The sequence below is a fragment of the Coturnix japonica genome, chromosome 4, assembly GCF_054131305.1.
Source record: "Coturnix japonica strain WE chromosome 4, WE-NBRP24, whole genome shotgun sequence".
NCBI classification, from domain to species: Eukaryota; Metazoa; Chordata; class Aves; order Galliformes; family Phasianidae; genus Coturnix; species Coturnix japonica.
The window spans coordinates 60,862,047-60,883,196 of NC_140666.1; the positions used below are offsets into that span (position 1 = coordinate 60,862,047).

Genomic DNA, 21,150 nt, shown 5'->3' on the forward strand with positions numbered 1-21,150 from the left:
AGATTTTGGGCTTTGTTACTGTTTCCAAAATAATTGACAGCTTTTCCACTTGGATGTGGATGAGATGCCGTAGGTCATGTCAGACTCCCAGTAAGCATCAGAAAAATGTTCTGAAGTTGTTATTGAAATAAAGGAGTAGACTTAAGTCTAGGTCATCACCTAAAAGAGAGAGTATGACAAGCAATGGCATAGAAAATTGTCTTCCATCAGTACTATCTACTGACAAGTGTCACAGCTTAATATTACAACTTTGTGGATGCTGTCCAAGACAAATGCCATGTGAGCTGTTAGTAATATTCTCTCTCGCTAAACTGCAGCTCCTAGGGATATGTATGCGGATAAACAGATATATTATTTCTTTTTTTTCCTTTCAGCTACCTGGGGGGACGGGAAATTGAAATAGAGAGTCATCAGTAAAATGTGTAGATCACAGCTCTTAAGACAGTTACTTGAAATTTAGAAAGGGAAAATCTAGTTGATTTACACATATTAGGAACTGCTCAGTTCTAACTCCACTGTATCCTATTTCTCAGTATGTGGTGTTCACTTTTAACTATATAATTTTGAGCCACTGGATCCAGATTCATAGTTTGGCTAATGTATAGTTGCTGGAAAATATTTGTCCCTCAGTTATCAGTAATGAAATAAATCGTGTGATTCTTTTATTTTTCTCCTTGTCACAAATACCTGTAAAGAATACCTACAGATCTGCGTAACAGAGCAGAAGCCCAGGATACCTCTACTAATCTGAGTAAAAACTCTGTGGCCACCCAGGCTTTGGAGATACCACCTGTGCCATCTACATCTTTAATTCCTATGAGGTCTGCTACCTGGTCATTTCTACGTTACCTATTTAATTTTCAGCACTTAGTATGGGTCCCTGCTTTAATAAGATTCTTATTTCTGCATGCTAATTCAAATAAATAAAACAAACTCTACTTGTTTGGCTACCTTAGGCTGCTCTGACCTAGTGGTTGTTCACTTTTAGTTTTGTATATTAAAATAAGATTTCTGGTGGGTGTTTTTTTTGTTTTTGTTTTTTTTTTTAATAGAGATGCAATAATGCACCTCTAATGCAATATTTTCCAGATTATTTTCTTGTCTGAAAAAAAAAGGGGGGGGGGGGAAGGGGGAAGAAATGCACACTGTAATCTTCACAAAACTAACATCCCAGAAGGTCACATCAGATAGTAAATAGAACTCAGGGAGTGAGTACCACCAGCACTTTTGGCTGTTTCTTTTCCAGTATTTCCTAAAAAACTTTTTTCCATTAATAAATGTGTGCGTTCCATGTTTATTAATGGAAAATATTGCTTAGCTTTCTGAATTGATAAGCAGCAGGATGCTTCTCACCCTTCACTAAAAGTGTGACACCTCTTAGGAGTACTGTGCTTCATTTTATCTCCCATTTCTATTTCACTATAAACTTCTTTTCTTTTTACAATTCACTAATGTTTCTAAGCACTGCATATCCTGTCTGGCACACTATTTCAATATGGATTAAAAATCTTTGTATGTTTTGTTACTGTGAATGGAGTCAAAACAGTGCTAGACCGGAGTCTGCAGCAGCTTTTCTGCCGATAGCAGAGTCCTCCCCCAGCAGTGCCCCATCTCCCAGACTCACTGAACACATTGATGCTACAGTTCCTGGGAGGTAAATCTTTCAGATTTCATTATCTTGTGGGATGGAGAGCTGTCTGTCATTCACTTAAACTTGTCTTTTTAATCTGTTGTTCATTAGCGACGTTCTTGGAAATGGTAGGAGAGGAATGGAGAAGAGAAATGAAAAAATGCTAAGCAAATTCGTGAACAATTTTGTGGATATTTGTTAATATATGGAACAACGCTTATTGCATATAGATGTATTGTCAGTGGGGCTGCTTTTGTTCCCTGAACTGCTTAACACCTCAAATTGGCAATTTTTCTGTCCTTGGCCTTGGGTAGCTTCAATGACACTATTCTTGATATTTTGGAGATCATCTTTGGGTGTAAGTCTTGTGACAGTGATTGGAGTTTTTTTAATGCTACTATTGGAGGTCCATAGCATTTTCTGATGGATTGTGTACTGCAGTTCTAAGCAAATTGTCAGTGTCTTTCTTTTCCTTCCTTAACACTTTGAACATGAATAAAGACAGATTCTTGTCAACATTTGTGCTCAGTTACTGTGCTTTGGAGAAAAAATCCACGTGGAGGAGATTATAGGATACGCATTCAGACAGTCGTTTCTGTCTTTTGAGAGAGACAAGGGTGACAGTGTTTTACAAAATGCATAATGGCTGTTAATCCTTTTTAGAAGGCGTTCTGAGATGAGGTCTGACAACTGCAGGGGTGCAGTATTTTGTGCTGATCCTTGCAGACAGTGCTATCCTTAGAGCAGAAGTTTAGATTACTTCTGTTCAAGGCAGTGCAATTAACATTTCCGAATGTGTGCTGCGTAGGTGCTTCTTCACTATGGAAATTGTTACAGACACTAGTATTTCAAATTTCAGACTTTGCTTATTTGTTTGTTCTTTAATTTAGTTACAGCAGTGTTTGGTGACCCCTGTTAGCAGCTGCCTACTGATGAGTTAGGTAATAAGCAACTTGTTCCTCTCCAAAGTGTGTGCAGCTACACTTCAGCGTATTGAGATAGATTTTTCCCTTCCTTCCCTCCTAGTATTAATTAATTTCAAATATCACATGCAGCATTTAAGAGGGAAATTTATATACTGATAAACAGGTGCAGTGGTTAGAATATTAATTTGAGGCAAAGTTATTATAACCGTATTTAATCTGAAAATATGGTTCAGGGTGAGAGCTGAAGCACTTACGCAAGCAGTAAAAAAATTAGATTAGTATTTCTTGCTCGGAATGTGCCGGAGACAGAAGAATTAGAATTGAGTGTGGGAAGGAGAATGTAAACTACTTGATGAAACTATACAGTTTTGTTTATTTTCTCAAGTTGAGATAATTTGTATAGCAACTATATCTGGTGTTTATATTTTGTTGCTGAGCCAGTGTTGCTACTGAAGTGCTCTTAAGGATAGATAATACACCCAAAACTGATCTCCAGAAATCCTGTATTTTTTTAAAGCAGCAACTATCAGAAATCCATATGGAATAATTGCCAGGTGCCATTATCAGATTTTTAGTAATGCAGATGCAGTCTATCCAAAGGTCAGTAGACTTGTTTTTGCCTCGAAAGCCCTGCATTTACTGTCAGTTACTAGCATAGATATTTATTTTCCTAATGGGCTCTGTCTTTTCTTGGCTGAAGCTCTGCGATTTGTACCACCCACGGCCTAACCACCAAGAAGGAGAAAGATCTTGCTGTGAAATGTAAGAAGGGTCTGGATGTGATTACTGGATTAAAGCTAGGTTCGCTGCTTATAAAGCAGACTCCATTGTATAAAGCATATTGCTTTTTTTAATTGTAGTTTTATGTCTTTAATGAAAGCTTAAAGTAGACATATGACAATATAGCCAATTACTATAATTTATAGCATATTATTACTCAATTTCATATATGCAATATCCTTCTATAAGCTTAACAGCAATGAAATATTTAGGAGCCTTTCCAGGAAGTTTCAAAAAGTCACCTTAAATGGTCATCCTGGCAACTTCAGACTCTGTAAACCACAGAATCTGGCACATCCTGAGAAATAAAACTAATATAAAGCAGAAGCAGTGCCAGCAAGTCTTTAGATTACTGTATTATGTAAATACTTTTTATAGGCTTACAGACCTACTTTATCCTTTCATTAATGAAATTATTCCTGATAGTCAGAGTTAGCATTAAGTAGAAAGCATTAATCCAGATTTTTGTTGTATGGATTCTGATTAGTGCAGAGCCAAGAATATTCTCTGCGAAAACTCCAGAAGTCATTCCTTACTCCTTTTCTAACTGCTGCCAAAGTAAGTGAGAAATGAAAATACAATGAGTATGCACGTCTGCATAAGATTTGGAGTCTGCTTGCTCTCCTTTTGGAACATACACCCATTGTGATTCATTTCTCTTCTCCTTTCATATTTCAAGCTCCTTTTTATGACTTATAGAGCTCTATGAAGATATTTTATGAAGTTAAGCAGTACTTGAGGGCAATTACTGAAAAGGCCAGAATCTGCGTGCTCTGTATTTGTTGTGAACTGTTTTAACTGCTTCTGTACCTCCCTGAAGTCCAACAGATCACCCTTTTATCAGGTTTGACATTTCTACATTGATTTTCCTAAACAAATTGCCCCATCTGTAATCATCATGTGAAAAATGAACCTTGCAAAGACGGGAGCTGCTTATTTAGTTGGGAAGTGAGTGTCAGGCTGGGGGTAAGGAAATGTCCCAGGCTACCGGAACCAAAACTGCCAAATCTTTTATGGTTGTTTTGCGAAACTAAAAGCAGGAGGAAATAAAACATGGGGGAAAATGCTGCTTTCCTGTAGTGAACACTACTTGTCCTTTTGCTTTCTTTTACTTCAGAAGACTTTTGTTTGAGAATCCTTTGGGGGCCTTACTCAAGGGTGAACTTCGTCCCCTTCCAACTGATCAGGTTTTAAACACCAGCAGCCAAGTGGCCACAGTGTCTAAAGTGACACCTCCTTATACTAGGTAGAATTTCTAATATGCAGATTGTGCTCTTGTTCAAGTATATTTTTGAGTAATTACTTAGAACTACCCTAAGAGTTTGTTTTCACAGACTCATGGAGGTTGGAAGGATCTTCTGGAGATAACTAGTCCAATCTCCCTGCTAAAGCAGGTTACCCTGTGCAGGATACACAGGAAAGGATCCAAGTGGGTTTTGAATATCTTCAGAGAAGGAGATTCCATAATCTTTCAGGGCTAGTTGTTCCACCACTTTGTCACCCTCAAAGTAAAGATTTTTCTCATATTTGTATGGAACTTCTTTGTTCCAGTCTGTGCCTATTGCCCTATGTTGCTGGGCACCACTGAAAAGAGCCTGCCCTCACTCCTTCCCTTTAGATATTTATAAGCACCGATCAGACCTCCTCTCAGTCTTCTCTTCCTCCAGGCTGAACAGTCCAAGTTCTCTCAGTTTTTCCTCATAAGGGAAATATTGCAGGCCCCTCACCATCTTTGCAATCCTCTGCTGGACTCTCTCTAGAATTTCCCTTTCTGAGGAGCTCATAACTGCACATGGTACTCCAGACATGAACTCGTCAGGGCACAGTAGAGGGGGAGGATCGCCTCCCTAATACTGCTTCAGGCCACTCATCTTTTAATGCATCCCAGGACAGCATGGACTTTCCTGGCCACAAGGGCACAGTGCTGGCTCACAGCCAACCTGTTGGTCATGAGGTCAACTGCATTATCCTCTGCAGGGCTTCTTTCATGCAGCTTAACTGCTAACCTGTACTGATGTATGTGCTTATTCCTCCCCAGGTGTAGGACTCTGCTTGCTCTTGTAGAACCTCATCAGCATGCTCTCTGCTCAACTCTCCATGGTTAAGCAAGACTAGTCTTAAGGTCTCAAACTTCATCTATTAAAAATGCTCCAAAGAATGCATTTCAGCATAGTCTAATATCCAAAGGATTAATATTTTGTTCCTGGGGAAGAAAAAGATACCCTCTAGAGCTACTTGCTCGTTCTTTTAACAGAGGATGCAGGAGTACCATCTAGAAGGAGTTGTCTGTTACTGTTTAGTATTCAAAAATTTGATGGGAAATTATGCACGTATATTCTCATTACCATTTCCTTTTATCAAATTAACATCAACTAGGAAAATAACTGCGGAGTTGCCCTCTCCCAATGCATCAGTCCTTTTGCCAAGCACAGCTGGCACAGAGACTCCTCTCCCTGCAAAGTGCAGTGTGGCTACACAGACCTCAGAGCCACCTCTGCCAACCACTACAGCCGTACAGTCACCTTCTGCAGCCCCATCTGTGGAAGCAAACCCTGTTGTGCCTCCTCATCCTGCCAGGTACAAGGATAACCACTGTTAAGAGTCACAGTCAAAGCTCTATTTTAATGTATGATTTCGCCTGATTTTTTAATTTATTATTATTATTATTTAATTTTGTATTAATGCTGTCAAGCTGGAGCAGTTCACAGCCATCTCCTGACCCTCATGCTGCTCTCTAAATGAATACAGCAACTAGCAACTGGAATATCTATTAAGCAAAAACTGAAAAAGTAAATCAGAAATTGGAGTGACCTTTAGATGGGGGAAGATAAGTTAAAGTTATAGACCGGAGATTTGATAGGAAGGTGACTGTTTTAGGAAGTTGAAGAAATCATTCACCTGCCTTTCAAAGTTTTGTTATCTGTGTTATAAAATGTACATTTCTGATTTGTCCAGTAACCAGAAAGTTCTGGAGCAAAGTACAGGCATTGACTTGTGAAGTGGCAGAGCGTTAATTATTCCCAGTAGTTACCAATAGTGAAAGATGGCTTCCCTCACGTTCACCCCTACTCCTTCTGAAAGGAGGGAGGGTAGAAGAATTAGAAGATAAGACTTTATTGGAGTGAGCACTGGGAAGGGGGATACGTGTATGTGGGTTCATTCAATTGCAATGAACAATTTGTTCTACCCTTCTAACATGCAGATTAGCACGCTAGTACTTAATAATTAAGGATATTAAACCATACCTGTTTTTTTATTGGCTCAGGAGTGCTTGTAGAAATCCTTAAATGAACTTCTCTTGAGCTTTAGCTAACATCTCTAGAAGTATAATAAGTATCTGATTAATTATTTCGTTTTTTCTCCTACTGCTTTTGGGCAGGCATGATGCATCTGTGCCTACTTCCGAAACAAATGCTTTTGGTATTATCTCAAGCTGTCAGTCTAAGTCATCCATAAGTCACACAAGGTAAATCTTTCAAGGCATAGCTATGGCAGACTGCTTGGGGGTATGCATCATTTTCAAGCAGAGATTTCTGTGTGTAAATCCAAGAAGGACTGTAACATGTGGTTGTATAAATGGAGGTATTTGGAGTCTTCTGTTAATTTTTGAAGTGATTTAAAAAATACACAGCAATTCTGTGGCCAAAAAAGAACTTGAATTATATATCACCAGCATAGAGCTGATGTTCCTTCCAACGAGATAATAGGGGAAATGCTAAGGGGTGGGAGAAGCGTGCTGCAGTTCTATCAACATTTTTAGTGTTTATTTATTCTAAAAATATGGAGTGAACTAACTGACTTTTAGGACTTTTACCACTGACACCATAGAGAATTAGTCATAGGCAGAGGGTTCATTGGGAACAAGCTGAGGGTGACGTGTAGCCTAGGGTGGACAGCTGGAAAGCTGGTAGGTGCTGATCTCTGACTTGATGAGTGGAAACTTATTTGTAGGTAAAAGCAGAATTGCTGTTTTCTGTGTTAGTGTTGAAGTTGCTAATATGTTGCCCTGAAATCTTTGAGAGCTGGTAACCTACGGTAGCATCACTTTCCAGTAGTTAATGCTGTACAGTATTGTACTGTTTCTCTGTCAATCTTTTCTGCTTTCTTTGTTTTCTCTGTTGGTTCAAAGCTTGTGTGCTAGAACAGTATTTCTGGGAAGTACTTCAGGAAGTCCGGCCAAGCTTGGAACTGCTCCTGTTCCTGATTTTTCTCCTTTTAAGCAGAGATCAAAAATTAAGAGTATGGCTGCTGCTGCCGTTTCTGCTGCCATTGCTGTCCATGCCAGGTAGAGATCAGCTCTAAAGGGAACCTTTCATAGTTTGCTTTAAGAATGTCTAAGCTCTTTCACAATACTGTGGTAGGCAAGTTGTCAGTATTACCACAGCTCCTGTGTCCTTTTATTTTAGCTCCAAAGTACTGCTCTGAATCTCGATTCTCTTCTCTTCATGGACATCCGTGTTGTGGTTCAGTCAGTAAACCGACTGAAAATAACAACTGTTGTACAGATGACAAAGAATTATCTGCATCAGTCAATAGCTTTTGGATGCTGAAGACTACAACTGGAGAGTTGAATCTAAATCTTTATCACATTGCTCTTCATAAGGGATTACTTATTTAAGTGGTCTAAACTTTGTTGACCATGCACATCAATCAGTAATGCATATATATAGATATATATGATTTCTGAACATGCATTCCTAATATATGTATATTTTCTTAATTACTAAACTGTATACATGACATGTGCTAATGGATTGTGTGCGTTATGGAAAACACACAAAGCCAGAATAAAAAAAAAGAAAAGAAAAAGAAAAAGAGGGAAAAGATTAAATAAACCTTTAAAATATTTTATTAAAAATAAAAAATAAAAGATAAGTATATTTCCCATACTGTGGTGAGTTTTCTTGCACACTGGAGTGTGTACACACCACTTTGGAGACCACCTATTTGAATAGCATTTCTCAGTTCAGTTTGTCCATACTGCTGTAGAACCTGAAGAAGTTTACTTGGCTTTTCAGCTAATCCTAGCCAACCTGATTGCTGTTCAGTCAACTAATTTCTATACGTGGTCTTTTCAAATGCTTGTTAGGCTCTCTGATCCTAGTGCCTACCGCTTGCTCTTGGATGCCCTGCTCATCACCCCTGTCACTAAACCTCCTCTGCAAGCCAGCAGGCCCTCCAGGAAGTCAACAAGTGCTCTGGAGCTGACAAAGAACAAGAGGTATTGTCCTGGTGTTTCATGTGGTTGACACTGAGGACTTGTGAAGAACCAGCTTCACCTTCAAAGCCTGTTTCTGTTGTCTGCACATTTTCAGCAGTCTGCCTGTTGTGGTCTTTGGCACAATGTCCCCAGCCCCAAATCCTGTTGGTTTCACCTGTTTGCAGAACTAATCTGCACCCTGGTCCTGCCAATGCTATTTGTATAAATCTACCATACTAAGTGCAGGTGGGCATCTGGTGCACTTCTGAGAGGCATGGTGCTGTTTGTGTTGTGGTGGTTGGCACTGTCACTAAATAGCTGACTAGAAAATAAATGGCACACTGGCTCGAAAGCCCTATCTGGATGAATTATTTGCAATGTTTTCTTGGGCAAGCAGGCTGTATGTTAGGCTAAGAGTGCTCCTGGAGCACTGCTATTTTTCAAAGCTCGTTTTTAACGTATGAAATCAAATAACTGGCATGTGGTGCAGCAAATAAGTCCTTTAAAAATTATTTGCTGTCGAGGCTTTTTGTTCCAACTCTGATTCTGTTCAGTGCACAGGACATTTTGTTCTTGTTTCCTGACCACAGCTATTTTAACACCAGCTCCTGTGAAAAGCTGATGCTTTGTAATCGACTTCAGCCTCAGAAGGGAAAATCTTTGGTGGATATTTTAAAGGACAGTACGTATTAAGCTGTTCTGAGGGAGACGTAATCTGTGGATTTTCATGTGTTTACTTGTGTTTTCACAGGAGTAACTTCAGGAGATAAGGCTCAATTAAAGATAGAGCTTGATATAAAATAAATGTGTTACGTATTAGTCATTCACCTCTTTCATAGCTTCCAGGGTGACTTGAGTCACTGAAGAAGGTTAACTCAGCCCTGACTTTTGTGAGGAAAGTGGTGATATTTGACACACCAAGATAATGTTAAGCTGTATCAAAATTTCCCTTTTTTGCCTGTTCCCAAAGAAAAATTCTCTGTAGCAATTCTGATGTCTGTGCAACACAGACTAAGTCCAAGACATGCTGCCAGCAAGACTTTATTCTTCATCTGTGTTATTTGCTGCTACTTTAGTAGAGCAAATAAGGGTGGTGAAAATTAATTCTCTGACTTTACTTTGCTCACTGATGTTCTGTGTTTGTGGCATAAGCTGCAAGTGAAGTTAGCTTGTTAGAACAATGTAAGCATTTAAGTTGTTGACTGTGAACCTGGCTTTGTTTATCCACTTTTTGCTCACAGTACAAGTAGAAACTCTCCTGATTTAGGAAATGTACTTTTGGAGATGTAAGTGCATAAATAACCGGTGTTGATATAAAGCTTGTGCACAGCTTACTCGGGTAACAATGTCTGATTTCCTTGTCATCTTGAGCTGTCAGCTGCACTTAAGGAAGAAGAGATTGCCACTAGATGGAGCCATAGAAATGAGGCTCTGCGATGCCGCATCATAACTAGAGAAAGAGCACAGTCTCATTGTATAGACTGAATTACATGTAGCAAAAGTGGAGGTAAAAAGCAAATTATGCTTACAATTTAACATCTGTATGTATGTATTATCCCATAAGTTCAACACAGAGCATGTAAAAACAATTACATCAAAAGAAGGAAAATGTCAGATTGTGAAGAAATGAATCCACGTGCAGGATGGATATTAAAATGCTTTTGCATTACCATCAGTCTAATGACATATTGTAATGTCTGCACAAATACAGTGCTGAAAAGTTGTTTTGAACAACAACTCACTTAATGCCACAATGCAATAGCTGGTGTGTGAGTAGAGCTAAAATCTTATGTCCATAAAGAGATGAGGGTAGGGCACTGCATAATACACTGACTTGTTCAAAAATCAACTGGCACAACCAAGACAGACAAGGTAAATAAGCTTCAACAACTTCAAGTTTTGCGTTTTCTAGCTGTATGTTAAATACTTTTCTCAAAAGGGCAATGAATCTATTTTACTGAGGTAGCTTATGTTTGCATTGTCTTCAGGGAAAAAGTCAAGATGGTTGTAAAGGAACCGATGTCTTTAATATCTTGACTCTTTAAGAACTGAAAGTTTTCCCTAAAACTAAACCACTTGGCAAAAAAAGTCAACCCTGAAGTTTTCAGAAATGTTAGCAAGAATAGATTTAGATATGGCTTTTGCTTTAGGTACCAGACCCAATGCCATGTACAATTACTTGAAAAGAAGATAGTCTGATCCTTTGGGAGAATATTTATTCTGAAAGAAGTTTTGTATTCTTTCTCTGCAGACCACTGCATACGGAAGGGTAACATATGTCCTTACTGTAACTTGATGTGGAAATATTTCTGCTCACATGGTTCCCTCTGCTTTCTCTTTTATTTTGTTTTGCCTTTTTTTTTTTTTTTTTCCCCTTTCTTGCAAGTTTCTGGAGCCCTGTTAGGCTAATACAAAATGTAAATGCCCTTTTTAGAAGTTGAATGAGAGTGTGGGTTTGCAATAGCAGTAGGAACAAGTTTAGCACTTAGTATTTCTTGTATTTTTGCAAGAGCATAGGACAACTGTCTTTTCTCATTTGTGGGGTTTTACAGTTCTCATGCCTGGCTTTTTTTCTGATATTCTGCATGTATCTTCAGGTAATGTGTATAAGATACGTCACAAGTTATGAACAACTTAATGTAACTAAAAGCAAGAAGGGGAGATTTTAGGATCAAGTTTTATCTCAGTTGTGCTGATATCCTGCTGTATGTAACTCTTTGGAGAGTCATCTGTGCAGCAGTTTACTTGGCCCTAGGGTACAGAACTCATTCTTTCCTAACTGTTACTTTTCAAAGTTTATTCAATATAAATGCCTCAAAAATCCCATATTAAAAGTTTCTCATTTCTTTAGAGTTGTATCAAGCACTGTGCATACGTCTTAGGACTTAATAAGTTCCTGTAGTGTATACTCTATGCCTGCTTGGGATAAACAGATAAGTGACAGGCAGTAATGTTTAAAACAAAGGAACTTCTACTAGTTTTGGTTAAAAAAAAAAAAAAAAAGCTATATCTATAGCTATAGCTATGGCTACAGCTATATATATAGACTCCTTAAAGCAGAATCAAAGTTATCACAATGCACTTGCTTGAGCCAAAAACCAAGAATGATTTGCTCACATCTTTTTTCTTTTTTTTTCTTTGTCTTGTTTTTGTCTTAAAAGATTTAGTGTTCATAAGGGAAAATAACCTCACAAAATTCCTGGCCATATGAAGAAAGCTCTTGCAGACTCTTAGATATTATGTGACCTTTCTTGTCAGCCAGCTGCTTCAGACCCCATGGGATTTGTTCCCAATTCACACAGTCTTTCTGGGCAACAAATGGGAGTGAAATTATCATTTGTAACCCAGAGAACTATTTGGAAAATACTGATGTACCAGACTGAGTTGCTAATACATGCTGGGGCTTGGTTGATGATGTTTACAGATGGATACCCTGCTATCTTGGGCTTGCATTAGAAAAAGTTTGCTCAGGAAAGTCTGAGATCTGTCTCTTGTTACCATTTCAGCAGTGCTAAAAGTTATATGATGATGACCTATATGTAATTTTCTGCTAGGAGCACAGCTCTTCCTTTGGCTAATAACAGCATGAGACATCGTTATTTTCTTTAAAGCATGTATTTCTGCTACACAGCTCTGTACAAAAGTTTCCATTTAAGGATGGATGGAGATTTAGGCATCTATAATCCCATACCATCTGTTTTTCTTTTCTTTTCTTTTCTTTTCTTTTCTTTTCTTTTCTTTTCTTTTCTTTTCTTTTCTTTTCTTTTCTTTTCTTTTCTTTTCTTTTCTTTTCTTTTCTTTTCTTTTCTTTTCTTTTCTTTTCTTTTCTTTTCTTTTCTTTTCTTTTCAAGGGAGAGGAGGGAGAGTATCAAAATGTCTGAATATGTTCAGGAGGATTTTCCAGTGCTAATTTCCTAGAATACTTCTGAAGTGTTCTCAGCACCTGATTTATAAAAGGAAGCTCGGCTGTAGATATCCAGGAGCTATCTCTGAGAAACTGATCCTCGTTTCATGTGTGAGCTAGACCTGCTTCCTTCCACACATGCTGCCCCCTCACCACCCCTCTATTGCATCTACTTAGATCTCAGTACCTTGTACCATCTTTCTTATAATGAATATAACTCCTCTGGTTACTTCTAAGGACATGTGTCATTTGTATTTTAGGGAGATCAAGTGTTCTTCTACCCTAAATTTAGAATAACATTTGCAGTGATAACATATATTAACTTTCAGTGTGGACTTTTTTCTTGCTATAAGTATTTAATTAGGTGCCATGTCATTCACAGCCTTGAGAATTCAACCATGGAGCTAGTGATGGTGAAGGTAGAAGTTGGCATTTCACCTAACTTTCAGTGTCTGCTCCCTCACCTACACCTGTAACACTGCTATTTGGCAAATGTAGACATGAAGCAGAATTTCCATCTTGATCTCTCCCTTTCTTTCCTCCAAAATGATTGTATGTGAGAAGCCTCAAAGGCAGCACTTTGCCAGCTGCACCCCTCAGTTGTTTTCTATGTGATGTCCTTCAGGAAATGTGTTGTACAAAGATGAAGTTCCAGCCTTTGGTGACTGTGTTTGAAAAGCTGACCTTTGTTTCTGAGTCAGATCCACAACAGCCTTATATAGATATGAAATCCAGTGGATGGAGATTACTGACCGTATGAGAGAGTTTTGCATGTCTTACTCATTAAGTAACATCTTCTGTGTAAAAGCAGCTGTACTCGGCAGGATTTTCATATTTATGTTTTTGGACAAAGGCAGTAAAATAGAAGCTGGACTCAAAAAGTGATTTGACCAATAGTAATGAGTCTTTTGGATGCAGAAGCAAGTTTTCTTATTTATGCTTCAGTAGAAAAAGACCGACAGTTTTTTGAGGTAATCTTGAAGTTGTAATGGGGTTCCATCCTGAAGTGGGTTTCATGAATCATAGAGTGGTTTGAGTTGGAAGGGACCTTAAACATCATGCAGTTCCAACCTCCCTGCTACAGGCAGGGACACCTCCCACTAGACCCAGGTTGCTCAAAGTCCTGTCAAGCCTGGCCATGAGTGCTTCCATGGAGGGGGCACCCACAACCTAACTGGGCAACCTGTTCCAGTATCTCACCACCCCCACAGTCAATAATTTCTTTCTAATATCTAGTCTAAAGATGCCATTTTCCAGTTTAAAACCATTTCCCCTTGTCCTGTTGCTACATGCCCTTGTAAAAAGTCCTTCCCCAGCTTTCCTGTAGAACTCCTTCAGAATACTGGAAAGCTGAAATAAATAAGGTCCCCCTGGAATCTTCTCTTCCCTGGGCTGTAGAGCTCTAGCTCTCTCAGCCTGTCCTCATAGGGGAGGTTCTCCAGCCCTCTGACCATCTTTGTTGCCCTCCTCTGGACTCCCTCCAACAGCTCAATCTCCTTCTTGTCTTGGGAGTTCCAGAACTGGATGCAATATTCCAGATGGAGTCTCACAAGAGCAGAGGGACAGAATCACCTCTCTCACCCTGTTGGTCACTTTTCTCTTGATGCAACCCAGGATGCAGCTGGCTTTCTGGGCTGCATGTTGCTGACACCCCCAAACCCTCCTAAGTGCTGCTTTTAAGCCATTCTCCACTCAATCTGTATTGATGCTTGAGATTGCCCCAACCCAGATGCAGGAACTTGCACATGGCCATGCTGAACTTCATGAGTTTGTCATGGGCACTCCTCTCAAGCCTGTCCAGGTCCCTCTGTATGGCATCCCTTCCCTCTAGCATGTTAACTCCACCACTCAGCTTGGTGTAATCTGCAAATTTGCTGAGTCTTCACTTGATCCCACTGTCCATGTTGCCTGCAAAGACATTAAAAAGCCCCAGTCCCAACACCAATCCGTAAGGAATGACATCATCAGTCTACTTGCACATTGAGCCACTGGCCACAATTCTCTGAGTGCGACTATCCAGCCAACTCCTTATCCAGCAAGTGGTCCATTGATTTGATGAGTTATGTGTCGAATGAACTCAACAACATAGAACAACACTTTTGTGACAATGAAGGTACATTTTTTTCTGGAAGTTGGTCCTAAACTATCTTGTCAGTAACATTGAGATGCTGCTTAATGGCAGATAATGTCTTCCTATCCTTTTTCTTTCACTCTGCAGAGGCATTTTTATTCAGTATCTCTACTGCCTCAGAATGTGTAGTTAAAAAGACTTGTATACTAAGCTTTTAAGAAGTCTAATGTACCCTTTAAATACTTCCATTTGCACTGTACAGATGTCTGAATATCTTTTAACGTTTGAATGCAACAGAATGCACTTTGTGCTTCACTCTACTTGTAAGCACTGCATATAGCAAATCAACTGGATCATCAGTGACAGCTACCTCTATTAGCAAAAGACTTTAATTGCAGCAGCTATAACTCACAGAGTATATCTGAACAGTCAGATATACTCTTTAAATTGTGAAACTTGTTAACCCTGTAAATCTAGAGACAAAAATCAAGATTGGTAATTTATGTTTTGGCCTCATAATGTGTCTGAGTGCTTGCATGTTGTTTGGTCAAGGCACTACTTGGCATACATCTTATTTATTTCTCCCTCATTTCTGAACAGTGATTCCATGGAGTCTACCCCTCCTGCCACTTATACCACCACTTCAGTGAAGAATGTGTCTGCCAGCCATGAATGTCCAGATCCTAGACCTACCTCCACCAACAATGCCACATCTCCTTCAGTGCCCAAGCCAACAGGACCATCAAGTGGCGCCAAGTACTCAGGCTGGCAGCCTCCAAGCCAAGCAGGTAACTTGCAGTGAGGCATTTTCTTGTTTGGTTAAAGACCCTCAAAGAGCTCAGTGAGATGTGCTTGACCAGAGGTGTAAGAACAGCAGCCTTCAAAAGACTGCTGGTGTATTCTGAGTAGAAGCAAGTTTGTTAATCAAAGAGGAGAAAAACAGCACAAGAGCTCTGGTGAACGAGTAGCTTTGTGAAAGTAGCCTTATAGATGTGATTGGTTTCACAAACAAGCAAAATCCAATATCTCTGACCTTCTGACGAAATCATGTATAACAATCTCATATGTACAAATACAATTTTAACTTGGTATTCTCCCTATGACTGTAAATTAAACAGAACATATTCTCTGTGATTTCAAGGAGCGTATCAACAGAGACACGCGTTTCCCAAGTGATCTCCTTTGAAGCTGATGTTAAAAGAATTAAAAAAAAAAAAAAAAAAAAGGGAAAAAAAAAAAGACTAAAACATGAAAGCAGCTTTGTATTTGGCATTTGCAGACTTTATACATGGAGGTTGCCAGTGTTATACAACTTATAACATAAAGATTTATTTACAGCTGGGTTCTCATAATGATCACTAACTTGGCTGTTGCCTTTGCATGCAGTTTATACCAGCACTAAAATGTCTGGAAAGCATGCTATTTTTTTTAAGGGAATTTCCTGTCTTATTACTATATACGTATCAAGGAATACAATATGTGTAATTCTGTATCTATTTTTTTTCATAATATTACATGCAGTTATTTTAGATAATCTCTTAATGTAACTTGTCTCTTAAATTGAGTCTGTCTTTGGCGCTCAGCTAAACTGTAGTATTAATTTCAAAGGAACCAGGAAATCTGTATTACTAATTACATTTAAACTGCAGATTTTCTGGTAATAATGAGATGAATACTATCAATTCTCCTTCTGAAAAAAAAAAGCTGTAATGCTAAAATTGCCCTTAATTTTTTTTTTTTTAAGGATTTTTTTTTTTAAGGATTTTAAGGATTTTCCTTCTTTGAAGCATACCCAACCCAGAAAGGGAACTGCAGAGGCCATGGCATAAAAATAAAGATAAAACATATGGTGTTAATGGTGTATGTTTATATTGGAGTCTTTGGCACATATGGCTTGAAATTACTGCTGTGCCTGGTAACAAATAGACATTTTCATCATGCAGTACTTCCATGGAGCCTCGAGATGGCAATATGCTGTCATTTCTATACTACCCTGTCCAACATCAAGTGTGTCCACAGTGCCACAGTTAGTTACTAGGACTTGTGTCCTGCTCTTCTTTTTTTCATCACTTTCAGGCATTTGCAGGGTTTACATGTATACATGCTGAATGAGGAATCTAATTTAAGTGTTCACAGTTTATATAAGACATCTTGCAAGGTGTCTATGTTAAGATCTGGAAGTCCAAAATGAGTATGAGCCTGCAACATTAGGACGTGCAACCAGGTCTATTGTACCCCAGATTTGAGCCAGCTGTGATCAGTGCTGTTCCCCACAGCAGCAGACACAAGGGGAGAAGCTGACTACACATGACATTGGGTAACAAATACCTTTTTGGACAAAGAAAGGTAGAGAAATATGGCTCATTTTTTTGCATCCCTATTCAGGTTGATGTGCAATGATAGAAAAGGTGGTGCTGAGAATATGAGAACTGCATTGTCTTCTTGTATGTTTTGTGCTAGAAAACCTGAGAATAGCTTGCCTCAAATTCATTGCCAAAGAATCAGAGTCATCACCTGCTTCAGAAATAGCACGTGTAGTAGAGAGAGTCAGTCATCAGTCTGGAGGTACATCTGCACATGTGTGAGGAAGCGATGTACCTAGCCACTCACTAGCCAAGCTTCTTAGGTTAAAAGAAAATAAAAGAAAAAAGAAAAGGAAAAAGAGTTCACTGAAATTGTGACAGCTGCCCAGGCATCTGAAACTTGCCTGGAGGTTATAAAAGTTTCACTGCAAGCTGGGCCCATGGACCTGTCCTAAGGTCACCCTTGGCTTTTTCTGTCACATTCTGCCCCAGTTTTTCACAAGGTCAGTAATGCAAAACTAGCAGGGAGAAGAGACCTAAGCGTGGTTACAGCAGTGTTACAGCAGAGACTGATTGCAGTCTTTCTCAGGCATGTATTTCATAAAAACAAAAATTCCCATAGTTTCACTGTGTCTAAGCTTGCTTAGTAAGGCCGAAACCAGCAGTCTGACAAGTAAAACCTTTCAAGTAGCTGAGTGTTTTGGTAAAATAAGTCAAATGTTGAAGACTAGAACTGTTTCAGGGCACATTTGGATTTCAGTCACTAATTCTGCTGTTTGTTTGCAGTCTGTGAGCTTGACGTTTCTTTTCAAGTACAATTGCCAGCGCTTCACAGGCCAAGCAAAATTTGGCCTTGTAGGTTGTGGAACTGACAACACTTTAAACAAACAGAAACCTTTCCCTTTGAGTTTAATTGATTTCATAGTTGTAGTTTAGCGTGGGAAATAGGAATGAAGGCATAGTCTTATGCAAATGTGTATCAGTATGCTATTAATAATAGAAATTTTTTGGAGTACAGTTCTGTAGCTCTAGTCGGACTCACTCTTCCAATGAATATTGCACATAGCACTAAGCTGTTTCTGTAGCTAAGCAGACGTGTTACAGGATTTTGTTTGTGTCTGGAGAAGATGTAGTCTGCTGTTTTATGGCATAAATATTACCAGTGATTTTATTTATCAAGGTGTCCAACTACACGCATTAGTCATTTGGTCAGAAGGCATCCTTAAGCCTTTAGCTGGCATCTCCCTTTCTTGGATAGGCCATCAGTGAATACCCTTAATATTACTAAAAGTTGTGTGGCTTCCTGTATTTGGTTTTGTCTTTGTTTTTTTTTTTTTGTTTTGTTTTGTTTTAAAATTATGCTGAGAGGTTTGAAAGTGTAAAAGCTGTCTAACATGTGTGGCTCACATAGAGGGCTAGGAGATGCCCCAGGCATAGGATTTCTCAGTACAGAAGTCAATCTTGATCCATGATCTTGCAGTGAGAGCATCCACAGAGCTTAATTGTCCTTGTAGGAGGGAAGTTGCAGGGTATCTGTGAACACTTGTGCTGAACATGGGACTACCATATGTTCCCTGATGGCAAACTCCTACCCTCACCAGAGGAGCATTCAGTTTATTCTCGTGGGCAGTAGCATGAAAATTGTTTCAGTTGTCTGTGAATCAGTGTGCCCTTCTCAATATCTCCTCCTTAAATCTTCTGTGACCTCCTTAAAGAGCAAGATTTCACTTTCTTTTTTTTTCTTTTTTTTTTTTTCTGTGAAACAACTTGGAACATTGTGAGTGGTAGTGAACACTGAGAATGGTAAGAGCAAAGCTAGATCTTGTGATAGGTTTCCAGCTTGCAGAAATGAATGGCACGACTTTTTAAGGTTAAAACCAGCTCTGTATTGTTGCCTGTAGAAAATTTCCTGTGGGATGGTATTATGGATTAATGGTGGTTTTTTGTTTGTTTGTTTGTTTGGAGCGCATCTGGAAAAGATGTTCATTTAGGCGTAATTTTTCCGCTATTATTGTTTTTCAACTTCCAGCAAATCACAATGTTAGTTACCCAGTGTGAAAGTAACGCAATACGATGTCCCTTTCTGGAATTAAATCCTAATGTTGCAGAATTCTTCAGTGCATTAGTAAAGGAAATGGTGGATAGCTGCTCTGCTTTTCCTAGTATGCTCAAAGAAGCTGGATAAGCATGGTAAAAGCCTGACTTGTTAAATCAAGTCTGGTCTTTGCTGTATTGGGTGTATAAGGAGCTCAACATCCAGGACAAGTGGGACATGTACATGATGAAGTGGTGATACCCACCTGGACAGCAGTTTGAAAAGAACACTCTTGTCATGGACCACTTGTGTCCATATTGTTGATTTTCTCATTTGTTGGAATAAGTCAAATAGTGGTGGCTACTATGTCAAGTTTATTGGCTAGAATTTATAACAGCCCATAGTTTTTCTTTTTCAAGTTATGATGTTCCTTTCAAACTGTGATGTTCTGTTCACTCACAAGAGAGAGAGAAGCTTTTGACAAGATTATTATATTCAATCAACAGCAACTAAATGCTCACTGGTGGCCTAGCTCCATCACAGCCCACCCATAGTCTTGATATAGAGAGTTATTTTACTATTTCATAGCTAACTTTTGTAACTTATGCACCACCATTCACGCCCCGCAAGGAACCCCAAAGCATTTGGAGTCTTGATACCATTTGCAAGCATGTGATGCATGCACAGGCACTGCTTTTGGCCACCATGCAGGCACTTCTTTGGTGAAACATGACAGCTGTTTGTTAGTACACTGTAACACCCCACGGCATCTTGAAAGGAAGTGAATAGCTGCGTGTCAAATTGAAACTGTTGGGACAATTTAAGAAAGTACAATGATCCAATAAATGCAGTTACACAAACTGGAATTTGGCCAGAAGACAGATTGTCTCTCAGAATGGGCAGCAGGATCTTTGGTCAGAAGTTGGGACCATAGAACCACATTTCTTATGCAAGATCACCTTCTGCCCAGCATCTCCAGATGCTGTTGTCAGATGTCAAGTTGCTGGCATGGTGCTGACCAGTGTGGGCAGAGCCCTGCTTTGCTGGTGGGCTCCAGCAGGACCACAGCCTGCAGTCAGTGTTGCTGGAGGCCACAAAAGTCACCAAGCTGCAAAAGCCTCCTAGAGAGGAGAGTTTGCCATAAGTACTGATCTTCCTCCTGAGCATGAGGATGGGGTGGGAAGGGTTTGTGATAGAAGCATTTGAAGCTTGCAGTGCTAGGTGACCAGTTAGCTGTTTTTACCAACTTCCTTATTCCCAGGGTTTCTCAGCCCAATACCTCTGGGATACGTAATCCTCTTCCAGTAGGGCTGGTCAGACATGTCAGCATATTCTGCAATACCCACAACTGTCAGTTGCCTAATCCTGAGCCAGCACATGTGTTAAACACATGCTCCCTTCAGCAGGGGGAACACACTTGGAAGCATAGAAAAACTGCTCCCCAGGCAACTTTGTTTGAAAAATTCTGCTGTTTCCTTGCAGTTGTTTTCATGAGTGTGGTAGACTTGCCTTTACCGTCTCTGGAGTTATCCTTAGTGTGCTGTCTTGATGCATTTTTTTTTTCTGGCTTCCCAATCCCTTGACAATACTGGAATGTAGCAGAATAAAATACAAACCTGCTCCTAGGTGTGACTTGACATTCTGTCCTGCATGTACCACCAGTTTGGGTCTTTGTGTTTTTCTTTGTGACTTAGTCTGCAAAAGTCTGCTAAGGTAAACGTGCCAGAATTGAGATCGTATCAGCTTCAGGATCAAATGGCACTGAGCTGAAGAGAAGAGGGATGGGGGTGCTGAGATTTACTGTGCTGTAGCAAACTGCTTATACTTCCAGTAAATACTTACTGAAGGTCCATAAAGGAGTAGACTGTGGCACTTTAACATCATTTTTCTGTGCTTTAGCTCTACGTGTACATGTATTACAGGCCGCCCTGACAGGGTGAGTGAAATCTGTGGCCTATCACCTTTGCATGACAAAGGCAATGTCACCTTGTTCATAAAATCCTGTGCTTTCTGTATTGTCATCCTGTCCCACTTTGTTTCCTTCGCTGAACAGGAAAATAAAGATAGGACTAATTACTGGGGGTTTAAGGAACTACATGCTCATTGAGGGCAATGGTGTGAATTTGGGGGAGAAACTGGAATAATACTTCAAGTTAAGGCAAATTCTTATATTGTTGGTGAGCTATAAATAGTCCAAAAATAATAGACAGTTCAAGTATTTTTCACTGAAAAAGACTGTTGAAGTTTGCCCCTCTGCTATGCAGTTGCTTTAACAGACTAAAGCCTTGTCCACAGAAGCGA

At 39.4% G+C, this 21,150-nt stretch overlaps 1 protein-coding gene across 42 annotated transcripts in view; it reads left to right on the plus strand.

The window, feature by feature from the left end:
• The window catches only part of PDLIM5 (PDZ and LIM domain 5), a 111,301-nt gene that overhangs the window by 69,707 nt on the left and 20,444 nt on the right, over nucleotides 1-21,150 (plus strand). For 18 of the 42 annotated variants that reach the window (XM_085545217.1, XM_085545214.1, XM_085545222.1 and 15 more), the window contains 8 exons: nucleotides 696-821; nucleotides 1,538-1,654; nucleotides 4,157-4,180; nucleotides 5,713-5,913; nucleotides 6,716-6,802; nucleotides 7,466-7,621; nucleotides 8,426-8,557; nucleotides 15,112-15,299. In XM_085545217.1, the coding sequence (XP_085401343.1) occupies nucleotides 696-821; nucleotides 1,538-1,654; nucleotides 4,157-4,180; nucleotides 5,713-5,913; nucleotides 6,716-6,802; nucleotides 7,466-7,621; nucleotides 8,426-8,557; nucleotides 15,112-15,299 (1,031 nt within the window). The other 24 variants (XM_085545249.1, XM_085545245.1, XM_085545253.1 and 21 more) reach the window with 12 other exon arrangements.